Source organism: Schistocerca cancellata, chromosome 9 (assembly GCF_023864275.1).
Source record: "Schistocerca cancellata isolate TAMUIC-IGC-003103 chromosome 9, iqSchCanc2.1, whole genome shotgun sequence".
NCBI classification, from domain to species: Eukaryota; Metazoa; Arthropoda; class Insecta; order Orthoptera; family Acrididae; genus Schistocerca; species Schistocerca cancellata.
Window position 1 is genome coordinate 376,252,634 of NC_064634.1, and position 12,772 is coordinate 376,265,405.

The 12,772-nt window shown below is 43.3% G+C and overlaps 1 protein-coding gene across 1 annotated transcript in view; it reads left to right on the forward strand.

The window, feature by feature from the left end:
- LOC126101434 (uncharacterized) overlaps nt 1-12,772 on the forward strand; it is a 159,530-nt gene that overhangs the window by 89,933 nt on the left and 56,825 nt on the right. Inside the window, exon 4 of the mRNA XM_049912092.1 lies at nt 7,620-7,958. Within this exon, the coding sequence (XP_049768049.1) occupies nt 7,620-7,958 (339 nt within the window). The remainder of the gene's footprint in view (nt 1-7,619; nt 7,959-12,772) is intronic.

Consider the following 12,772-nt stretch of genomic DNA (forward strand, 5'->3'; position numbering starts at 1 on the left):
ACTCTCATTGGCTGAAGGCCATCCCCACCAAAATACATCGTTGTCAAGCTCCATTTACATGATTTTATTCAACATGACCACTTCCCGGACAAAACCAACATGTCACAACAATATTTAAATAAAGAAAAATTTTATGAACATTCTGTCACACTCAGATAATACGCAATAACTGTAAATAAAAAATTTATCCATACATAAATATGCCAATATTCCTGTGCAAGTGCGCTCACATTAAATGACTACAGATTGTCAAAAAATGGCTCTAAGCACTATGAGACTTAACATCCGAGATCATCAGTCCCCTAGAGTTAGAACTACTTAAGCCCAACTAAGCTGAGGACATCACACACATCCATGCCCGAGTCAGGATTCGAACCTGCGACCGTAGCAGCAGCGCGGTTCCGGACCGAAGCGCCTAGAAACGCTCGGCCACAGTGGCTGGCTACAGATTATCGCAAAATATCATTTAAAAAATTATTTATCATTTTTAACAGAAGCATCTTCTGATTCTCTTTTCGATTGTGATGTTCGGTAACACATGAGACTGAGCAGCTTTAAATTAGCACAGTTTCTTAATAGCGCTTGCGATCAACATTTAAATAAAGTGACTGCGAAAATACTAAGCGGTTCAGTAAATAAATATACAAGTATGACAAAATATTAATGCTATATTCATTTGCTGTGTAAATGTTGCGAATAGGATGTTCTGACAAACTCTTGCATAATGAAAGCGATACAAATAACTTCGTAAATCATGAAATAAAATAGATACAGATACAGATGCCTAGCTTTCAGACATGATAACTAGTGCAATTCTATCATCCGAAATATCGTTATGTTGAAATTGCTTGAAGCTGCTAGAAAGTATTAATTCCGAGTTTCATTGTGAAAATGTGTATTCGCTGTGAGATATTAACTTCTGTCGTTTGATGTGAGTTATTGTCAAGTGTCGAAGAGCTGCAACTTAGCAGTTTTTAAGGTTGTTTGCTACTCTGCCATTTACTGGAGCCTCTGCTGCACAAAGACCATGCGAATAAGAGCCGTCGAGGTTCCCAGGTTAAGGATTGTACCCACATCCGGTCCTTCGCTAACGCACGTGGCTCGCCTGAAACGGCTGTGGCGGCCCGCCAGGCCGCGACCTGCTATCGGCTCTGGGGTTGCACAGCTTCGCAACCAAATTCAGCTTACCTAAATTCCAGCTGGCCAACTAGCTCGCCTACATATGCGTAGTGTTACAAAACCCTTCTCATACCGTAAGAGAAACGTTATAGCCTCCTTGCAAGTGCCTAGCACTCCATCATAAGTGGTCTCTGTACGGGTCCATTTTTAAAGTGCTCAACAAAGCTGAGTGGGTAGCACCAAGGGTGTTGGCAAACTGGGGACTCTTACAACGACTCTTCGCCGTTTCATTCACGCATGTGTTGATATCGCATCTGTCTGTATTCACACCACACGGGCGTAAGTTAGTTTGGCTGAAAAAGCGTAAGGACCCGTCGCTGCTTTGGATCATTTTGAAATCTCGTTTAATGGTTATCAGTGGCGCCTAGTGGTTACGCCCTCTATACCAGCGCCGTCATTAAGATCGTGCTACACTCCAGAATAGTGTGATCAGGGTCAGTGGGGGTTCATGCCCAGGGTGTCCTTGAAGCTCCCTCCAAGAGGCATTTTCGTGTCCGAAATAGTTTTCTCAGCTGCCCACAAGAAAACTGCGTGATTTTCACGCTGGAGGTCGCGGTTCTGACCTCCATAGCATAGGTACAAAGTGAAGGGGTGAAATGTGTGTTAGATTGCGCTTGACGACCTTGTAACCGTGTAACACGTCCACATTAACGTTGGACAGAGTTCTGGAGAAATTTGGCGCCATTGTCAAGACATCGTTACTCCACCTAGCGTCTCACATGAACTTCTGAGCTGTGGCCTTTTTACCGCATGTGTGGATACCTTGCTGTTTAAAGTGTCACGGTGCCTGATGTTGACATCGCAGGGTGCCAACGTTCAACACCATCAAAGGAGATGGCATATCTTTGAGCCCAATTCAAACTTCTCTTTTCGAAAAAGCAAACCTTTAATTGTGTTATGCTGTGTATTTTCATTAACAGTCTCTCATCCCTAGTCAGAACATGGTATGAAGTCTGAGGCATGTGTACTTAGCTAATTATCAACATGTTACGTGCATCGTAAGTGCGACCTCTCGCTAATTATATTATATCTTTTCAACAGGAAATGTGGCAACATCTCAACCATTTACATAACATATTACTGTTTCTTTTACTATAGTGATTTATAGTTCACTATGTTGAATGTGTCATAGACACAGACACACACACACACACACACACACACACACACACACACACACACACGCATATACATACATACACATACACACACAAGCACAGTTCTGCTACACATTTGGAAATTGTCAAGCAGATATGTGTCAGTTTGTTTTTAAAAGTAAATTTATTATCCGCTTTTACATCACTGTGTAGGTGGTCAAATATTTTTGTGGTTGATTACCTGACACCAGTCTATGCCGTGCTAAGACTAACTGATGGATAATGTTACTCATCTTCTAGCGTTATATGAGGACTACCGTTGTTTCACAACTGTAATTGACGGCTAATAGCAGATTTCATACGGGTTCAAATGTACCTTGAAACTCTTGTAATTATGCCACACTTTTTAAAGACTTCTGTACTGCAGAGCCTACAGTAAACACAGGATATTAACGTTACAGAAAAGTGAATTACTCTGAAATATAATGTCATAAGATATTACTAAACGAGAATAGGAAGATTAAGTCAAATGTATGATATTTTCATCTACAAACGCAAACATTATACGTAACGCAAATGTTGCAGTTCCTTGATGTTAACGAAGATGTGATACATATGAATTCCGTTTCGGTTTCTTACCATCATAAACTTTTAAGGATATAGAATATGCAGTTTCACTAATTGATTTACTCTCGTGCATTATTTAAAACGATGTGGTCAGGCTTTCTGTTTCACCGAATTGATTTTGACGTCTCCATGCATGGAATTTAGATGTTCCAAGAATTGTATTCTATGTAAAGTCAAAGACGGTCCATTTGTAGAGAGAAAATTACATGTGCAACGATAACGAATGAATCTCATCAATCTGTGCCGAAGTCCTTAAACCACTGACTCCAAACGTGTATAGCAATAGACAATGGGCGTTTCGAACGGTTAATGATATAAATTGAATTTTAAACAAATTATTCCGCCGTAGTCTCCGCACTGTTTGAATTTTCAGGGAACGTTTATGACCGCATTCTTGTGTGATTTCCTTCTTGTTACTGCTAGTGATGTAATTTTGCAACATAAGTACATATCGTCTCATTAAACTCATGACGCGAAGTTAGTATTTATAAACATTCATACACTGTTTCCCTGTTTTACAAAGCCGTTTCAGTTTTGACGTGTACCTTTGTTTCAAGATTCTTGCAGAAACAAGAGAAAACCTGGTGCTGTAGTTAAATCGTGAATGACCCTTGAATGACACACCGTTTGCCTTTCAGCTGGGATTTCTGTCCATCCACATGTAGCATAATGGAATCCGTTCCAGTTTTCAATTAAATGTTTCTCCACTATTTCGCTTTTGTAAATAAACTAGCTTATCTGGGTCAAGCTGGAGCACCCCATCAGTCTGATGATTTAGTTCCGTATAAGAACTGTCGCATAAGATAAAAATCGCTTTCACGTTCAAAGTATATACTGATGGGCCAAAATATTATGATAACCAGCTTAATACCTTGTTTGTCCGTCTTTGAAACGAAATACATTACTGTGCTTATTAGGGATTCGACAAATTGTTGGTAGGTTTGTGGAGGTACGTGGGATTCTACGGACAGGTCATGCACTTCGCGTAAGTAACTGGCCGTTGATTTGCGCACGCAATGATGGCCCTCGATAGCTACCCTGATGGGTTCCATAGGAATTACATCACACAGATTTGGCCGTAGGGATATCAACGAGAATTCACTATAGTGCTCCTCAACTCGTTGTAGCTATGGCTCCGAGACACGGACAATTATACTGCTCAAAGATGACATCGCCGTCGGGGAAGACATCAAGCATGAAGGGATGTAGGTTGTTCGCAGGTGTCAGCGTGTCCGAGTACTACCACAGGTCCCATACAAGCGCAGGAAAACTCCCATACAAGCGCAGGAAAACTCCCATACAAGCGCAGGAAAACTCTCATACAAGCGCAGGAAAACTCACATACAAGCGCAGGAAAACGTCTCCCATAGAGTACTGCTCTCACCAACCTGCGCCCGTGGCGCGCTGCATATTTCTAGCTGCCGTCCACCTCGGTGACGGCGTTTGTGGAGGCGACCATCGACCTAGTGTAACAAAAGTAGCTTTCACCCGAAGAGCCGACACGTTCCATTGATCGACGGTCGAATCCCTATGGTTCCGTAACCACTGACGATGTCATTGGGTCATCATGTGAGCTCGTAGGGGTGGTCTACTGCGGAGCTCCATGTTCAACAACGTATGGTTTGCTTCGAAACACATGTGCGTGCACTAGCTCCGTGCTCTTTTGGCAGAGATACAACAAATCATCATGTATTCTTCTTTACAGAGCAAACAAGCCCCCGAACTCCAAAAAATGGTTCAAATGGCTCTGAGCACTATGGGACTTAACTTCTAAGGTCATCAGTCCCCTAGAACTTAGAACTACTTAAACCTAACTAACCTAAGGACATCACACACATCCATGCCCGAGGCAGGATTCTAACCTGCGACCGTAGCGGTCACGCGGTTCCAGACTGAAGCGCCTAGAACCGCACGACCACCAGCGGCTGGCCCCCGAACTCCACGTTGTATGAAGATTCGTGGACGTCATATCATTTAGCACCTAGTGGTAGTTTCTTCCTACCTCTGTCCGAAGATGCTTACAAAAGTAGCACGTGAACATTGCACCAGCTTCGCTGTTTTCTAGATACTCGTTCACAGGGTCTGCGTAATAATAATCTGCCCTCTGTCGAAGTCTTTTATGTCAATGGATTTTCCAATTTGCGGCCAATGTCTTCCCTCATGTGATCCCCCGTCTGTATCTGCTCTGCTTACACACTTTGTTACTGCGGCAAACGCCCGAAATGCCAGCAGGCGACATCCGATGTCACGGGTCCGCAGCTCGTGGTCTCGCCGTCGCGTTCTCGCTTCCTGAGCACGGGCTCCGGGGTTCGATTCCGGGCTGGCCCAAGATTTTCACCTGCCTCTAGGTGACTGGGTGTTTGCGTTGTCTTCATCATTTCATCATCATTCATGCTAGTGGCGATACGGGATTGAGCAAAGATTGGGAATTTGTACAGGTGCTGATAACCGCACAGTTGAGAGCCTCACAATCCAATCATCATCACCATCATCCAATGTCACGGTGGGCAGTGATCATACATCCTAAAATTTTGAGAAAGTTCTCTCAACGTTCATCTAGGTGACAATGGAAATACAACACCTTACATGTAATGAAATTAAAACTCCAAAAGTAGGTGAAATAAGATAAAAATATTTAATATTTTACTGCTTAATTACGTTAATCAAGAAATGTCTATTTGGAAGTGACGAGCATATTAGTAATTTCTTCTGTGAAACCGTGGTAAGCCTAATATTTTGGTAGTTACAAAACGTAAAGAGTATGTTTTTGAGAGATACTTTGACAGTACAATATTATGAAACGTCCCCTTAGAAAAATTGTAAATGACTGTGCTTTAAACTGACACACAATATTTTTAGCGCAACGCAATCTGACTTTCAAAAATCCCTACAAAAGAATGGCCCTGACTAACATTATCCTATACGTTTCACAAATCACTTATCTCACAAAAATCTTGGTTACTCGAACTACTGCGATACAGCGAGCGCCACTACTGCCAGCTAAATAAAAGATTCAAACTACGGAAGGCACTAACTACTGATAGGCATAGCTAGCAAATGAAAGATTTTAATAGAGAACAAACAATGTATTTACCTTAGTAGGCATCAAAAGTCATAATATATGTAGCAGTTCATGACATCCAGTCTTACAAATTTCAAAATTCCGCCATTTCTCTCCCCACATCCACCACTGCTGGCGGCTCACCTCCAACTGCGCAACGCTACGCGCTGTTAACAGCCAACTGCCCAACGCTACAATAGCGAGTATTATAACAATGCCAACCAGCCACAGACTGCACACAGCACAGCCAGTGATTTTCATACAGAGCGCTAAGAAAACCTAAACAGCCTACTTACAATTTGTAGACGGTTTCGTACTGCAATTCTGTATGTAGACGTCACTTGATGATGGGAGTTAAGCCGAAACAGGACTGTCGTGTAAAATATTAAATATTTTATATTACTGCACGTAATATTGGAGCTTTCATTTTCTGTATGTCTCACAACGACGCATACTATGCTGCGGGCACAACGGATGTAAGACATCTCAGGTGAGGCAGTCACTATCTGAGTCGAAGTGCTTAGAAACCACTTTGTATAACAAGAACAAGAGCGCAGTTAAAACTGACCATTCCCGATCAGGCCCCCACAACCGCACGAGTGGTCGACTGTGAAGAGTGGACAAATAGAATAGCTGGGCGGCGGCCATTAGAGTGGTAAACTGACGCGCGGACTTCGAATGTTTATACATCGCTTTTGGTTATAAAATGCCTTGCCTTGAGTTAGATCACAAACATAATGCCTCATTTAAATACGTTACTACAATATACTTCTTAATTTATGAACAAACAGCAACTAGTCACTGTTTATGAATTTATCTTACGTACTACGTGGAATCTGCCGTAGCTAAAAGTTATGTACTGGACCCCTAGCAGTTTTCGTAGTTGATTTACGATAGATGTACGCAAAATGCATCAAAATACTCTAAGATATGCCCACTGTATTAATAGATATTTTCTGACTCTACCTTGCTTTAGATTTTATGACGAGAAGTGCGTTATATATGGCATAGTGCTTTGGCAACTCACGACCAAATTATCAAGTTTCAACCTAATCTAGACCATGAAAACACTACCGATCAGCCAACTTTCTTCAAAATGATCAGAACATATAAAATGGTATTCTGTCGGTCGGAAATCTTGCCTCCTGACAGCGTGTAACCATTTTTGTAACAGCTGTGGTTTTGAGAAAGGATACCTGCAAATAGATGCACAGACATTATGCTAATACCATGTTACAAAACACTTATTAATCAAGTGCACTGACATACAAAACAACTTAAAATATTTACATATCTGTGAAATGTAATATCGTTCCTTTCTCGAATTTATTTGTACAATTAATCGCTGCACAACTCGTCACCATTGTACTTCTTTTGATTGGAACGTACAGACAGTAGAATTACGAGTAACAAATACTGTATGTACGCCCCAACAAATATATAACGTTGAATCAGGGTCTTCATAAACAACAATACTACACAACACATCAGACTACAACCACTATAATAGCGTCCAGCCGTAGGTTCAAATTGTCCCGCGACTGCAGCGCCATCAGTGAGTCTTGTTATTTTTTACAAGGTCTTTGTTCCCGATACATCTACTGCGAATATTCCGCATTCTCGAGGCGCTGTTTATTCCTACGATCGGTGTGCAGGCTGTGAGGGTGGCGGGCCTGGTGACGACGCTGGTGAGCGTGACCGGGGGCAGCGGCGGCGGAGCCACGGCGGCGGCGACGGGCCTGCCGGGGGCGGTGGGGGCGGGTGCCATGTCCCGCGGCCTGCCCCCGGGGGCGGCGGCCGGCGAGAAGCTCGGGGGCGGCGCGCTGGCCGAGAGCCGGCGCATGCGCAACTACCTGCAGCGCGTGGAGCGCGAGGGCGTGCAGCGCGTCAAGATGTTCCTCGTCATCACGGCCGCCTACGTCGTCTTCTGGGGGCCGCTCTTCCTCGTCACGCTCGTCCACCGGCCCGCGCTCGGCTCGCAGCTCGGCTACGAGGTGAGCCCACACGCTCTGCTCTGCTCCGCTCTGCTGTGCTCCTTCCACAAGTCCCACTTTCTCTCTCTCTATCTGCCCACTGTACTAGAGCAAAAATGTATACAAAGAAATATGATTTGTGTAGTACGTTTTCATGATTTACAGACTTGTTTACTGTCGTCAACATATTTTCACCGAAACTATCGTAACTGGGGCAACAAACGGCATAAATAATATGGGTGAATAAATTGTTCTCGGATTTCCAGTGGCACCTAGCGACTGATATGCCACGAACATTCGACCAAGCACTTACACGTATTTCGTTATCTTTCCTGAACACAGAATCACTAAAATCTCGTCGTTCTCGCAATCCACTGTTCGCTCACTGCAGATTTATGAGGTTGTACCGTGTGAGTTTAACTGTTAGCATAAAAGAGCGAGGTCTGGCAATCCATCTTGACAGAAACCTGCCTTTACCTCGTAATGTCAAGGCATCCTTTGAAAAGCCAGAAATCGGTGTTATACTAGGCAATCGAAATAAAATAGTACCGGTTAGTTTAAATGTGCGCGAAATATGTCCGATATGTGACAATCCACATACACAGAGAAACCCAAAAAGAATGTAATATCCGCATGCCCCCTGTAATATCAAGTCATCCCTTTAAGAGAAAGCGATCGATTTTATCCTTGGCACTGTGAGACTCAACCTTTAGAGACGATAAGAACTGTTTTGGAAGATTCCTTACGAGCACTTTCGAGGTCACTAACATTATCGGCTTGAATTGCAAAGCATTGTTGATCTTCTATTGCGGATAGCTTTTATTTTCATTCATAAAAAGGAAAGGAAACAAACTTTTCTGAGACTTCCAAGTTCTTCTTGTAGGTGCCCCTTACCAGCAATTACATATCACATGCATACAAGCGTATTTAGGACCCCATTGATCTGCGCGTGATTGATACAGCTGACCGCTCGTAGGTACTGATCCGTTTGTTTTTACATCCAAAGAACATCATCTCCAAGGGTAATTTGACATGTCAAGCGCCGCTTCTATGCGTTTACCTGTTTCCTTCCAAGAGGTATTACTAACGATCTTTTTATATAGGACTGATATGGGCGTAGTACACTTTCTGAACCGTGAACGGATGAGAACAGAGAACGCTATACTTCTCAGGAAAGCTACTCTATGTGATCAAAAGTATCTGGACACCTGGCTCAAATGACTTAAAAGTTCGTGGCGCCATAGATCGGTAATGCTGGAATTCCACATGGTCTTGGCCCAGCTTTAGCCTTGACGCCAGCTTCCATTCTCGCAGGCATACATTCAGTCAGATGCTGGAAGGTTGCTTGGAGAGTGGCAGCCCATTCTTCACGGAGTGCTGCATTGAGGAGGTATCGATGTCGGTCGGTGAGGCCGGGCACAAAGTCGGGGTTCCTAAACATTTCATTGGTGTTGTATAGGATTCAGGTCAGGACTCTGTGCAGGACAGACAATTACAGGGATGTCATTGTCGTGTAATTACTCAGCCACAGGCTGTGCACTATCAACAGGTGCTCGATCATGTTGAAAGATGCAGTCGCTATCACCAAATTGCTCTTCAACAGTGGGAAGGAAGAAGGTGTTCAAAACATTAATCTAGGCCTGTGGTGTGATAGTGCTCCGCAAAACAACCAGGGGTGAAAGCCACCTCAATCAAAAAACACTACCACAGCCTAACAACACCGCCTCCGAATTATACTGTTTGCACTACACACGCAGGCAGATTACGTTCACCGGGCATTCGCCATACAAACACTCTGCCATTGGATCCCCACATTGTGTACCAACGTTTCTCCACTGTCCAATCTTCCAATGTTTGCGCTCCTCCCACTAAGCGAGGCGTCATTTGGCATTTACCGGCGTGATGTGTGGCTTGTGAGCAGCTGCTTGACCATGGAATCGAAGTTTTCGCACCTCCTGCCAATCTTTCATAGTACTTGCAGTGGATCCTGATGCAGTCTGGAACTGCTGTGTAATGGTCTGGATAGATGTCTGCCTATTGCACATTACGACTCTCTTCATCGGCGATCTCTGTCGGTCAACAGATGAGGCCGGCCTCTACGCTTTTGTGTTGTACGTGTCCCTTTATGTTTCCACTTCACTGTCACACCGGAAACAGTGGACCTAGCGATGTTTAGGAGTGTGGAAAAGTCACGTACAGACGTCTGACAGAAGTGACACCCAATCACCTGACAACGTTCGAAATCCGTGAACTCATCAGAGCGCCCCATTCTGCTCTCTCACGATGTCTAATGACTACTGAGGTCGCTGATATGGATTATCTGGCTGTAGGTGGCAGCACAATGCACCTAATATGAAAAACGTATGTTTTTGGATGTGTCCGGATACTTTTCATCACATAGTGTATATTGTGGATGTATCAGACAGAACCGATTATTTAAGCAAGTAGTATTTTCATTTTACAGTTTGCTACCATGGTTTATCGTAGAAAAACCTGCAAGAAGGACATATGTCATGCACTGGAAATATATTTCTTCCATTAGAATAGTAACAGCGTTGCATTCCACATGGCTAATAGGTCAGAAACTGAAGCGAGCTAGTATTATAGCCTGATTTAAGTGCAGCACCATGTAGCCTTGGAAGTGCTTGTATTTATATTCTCTGATACAAATATCCTTGTGGTACTCATCTCAGAAACTAGAACAATACTTTAGTATTGATACCGTAGTTGATTTATGTAAAATGCTTCAAACTCCATCCGACTGAAGCTACATCATGCTTAAAAACCACCCATTTCTTATTCTTCTTAACCGGCTGCTATTGCATCACAACACTTTCAAATCAACTGGTATTCACCTATAAGGGGTGCTAACCTCGACATGAGCGCATCTGGAAAAATCTTGTGCACTTGGATGGGTGGAGACTCGACAAGCTCCTTTAATCCACGAAAGGTGGAATGTACCTGGTCAGTTGCAGATTAAATCGATAAGGGTGCTGCAGGGTGGGTTGGTCAATGACAGTGAGAGGAGCTCTTTCAATCTCTAACTTTATCCTCAGAATACGAGAATGCCCTCCACGTATGGGAAAATCATTGATTATCCACTATGCTTGAGGTGCTAGAAATGTGTAGTCTGGTCTGGTATACTTGATGATGTATATGTTTGAGAATTAACAATAAATGGATGTACTGAACAGTCATCTATTTACATTCATTATATGTACGACCGTCTGATGGTAGATAGCTATATGCAAGATGTAGAGGTGGTGATTTTGCAGGGCGCAGGATACGCATTGCGTGTTTACTAAGTCAAAGTGGTAAGTGATGACATATAGCCATGGTGGTGATCGGTGTCACACTGAAGTATACAAACTTTTGTCGTCAGCGGTAGAGCAGTGTAATTGAGGAACTGTGTTTCTGTATTTTTAGACCTGTTTTCAAGGTTTAACTATCAGTGCAAAATGGCGATCTGTACAAAATAGTTTTGCCACTGAAAGTCTCATCTGCAGAATGAAATGGCGGATAGTGCATCCACACTGGCAGCATCAGTAATTTGGGGGATAAATTAAGTAAGAGCCAATCAGAATGTTCCATTCATTCACAAGACAGCCTTTGTGCTGGGGCATAGGAGCCTCTGCATAGCAGTTAGAACATTTAGCCTTTTGGAGACGTTTGTTGAAAGCATAACGTCACGATTTACACGAGGGGTAGCACGTGATGGAGAAGGTGCCTCGACAGGACCATCAAGAAGAATACATTGGGTTTTATTCTGGGCTACCTTCGGAAACAGGTCCTGTTAGGACAAGAATTTCCATGCAGACAAGCTGAGACATCGCAAAATCTCCTACAAGAACAAAAGCGACCGTTAACTATTTCTGCGACACTTGACGATTTCGGAGAGGGAGACTTAGCTCTCATTTACATATACATGTGACGTCAGTATTACATTGACAACCTTGTTGCTGCGCCTGCGAGGGTGAGCCGCTGTGCAAACATCTCACTCAGCACTGGATCTGCTGCTATGAAAGCCATGTCAGCCACAGTGGCTAGGTAAACATGTGCACGGCCAGAGGCGTTTCTCATATGTTATAGGCTGTCCAGTTAGGATCACTAGCAAGAATTGATCCTGTGTTGTTCTGGGACACATTGCAAAAGATTTCTATAGCGTATCCAGAGGGGCACTTGGTTGTTATTTACATAGGCATGAGACATGACTATACACTGCCACTGCATGGGTGAGTTGACAGGGAAACTTCTCGCAGCTACATCTTATCGTACCAGCAACAGTGCCAGGGTAAACATGTGCATGAAGCCAGAGGCATCTTGCATGTGGGACGGATTGCATCAGTGTGAGCGCACCACCCCAGCATGAGTACATTGGGGACTCTGTATGGAATAGTTTGGTGATATGTCAGGTTCGAATTTCTGAACGATAGTTCTAAAGCTGTTTTACGCGCAAAGAGTATAAACTGCATTATTTTCGGCTGTTTGAGCGTTGTGAGCGTGTTTGCAGAGTGTTGTAAATGCATTATTTTTGACAATTTTATGTACAGTGAACGTGTCTGGGGGTCAGTGAACTGCGCTGTTTTGTGAACTGGTCTGTATGCTGTGCAATGAATTATTTCGACATTTTGCAATTAATGAGCGTGTTTGCAGAGCGTTTTACGTGCCTCGATTTGTCAATTTAGGAGTTGTTTTCGTATCTGCACATCAGTGTACTGCATTATTTCGGTGATTTAGGAATAGATTGCAAATCTGTGGGCTATTTACTGTGACACATATGGGCGAGTATTTTGTATCAGCGTAATAAATATACTATGTGACATCCAGGCCTAAAT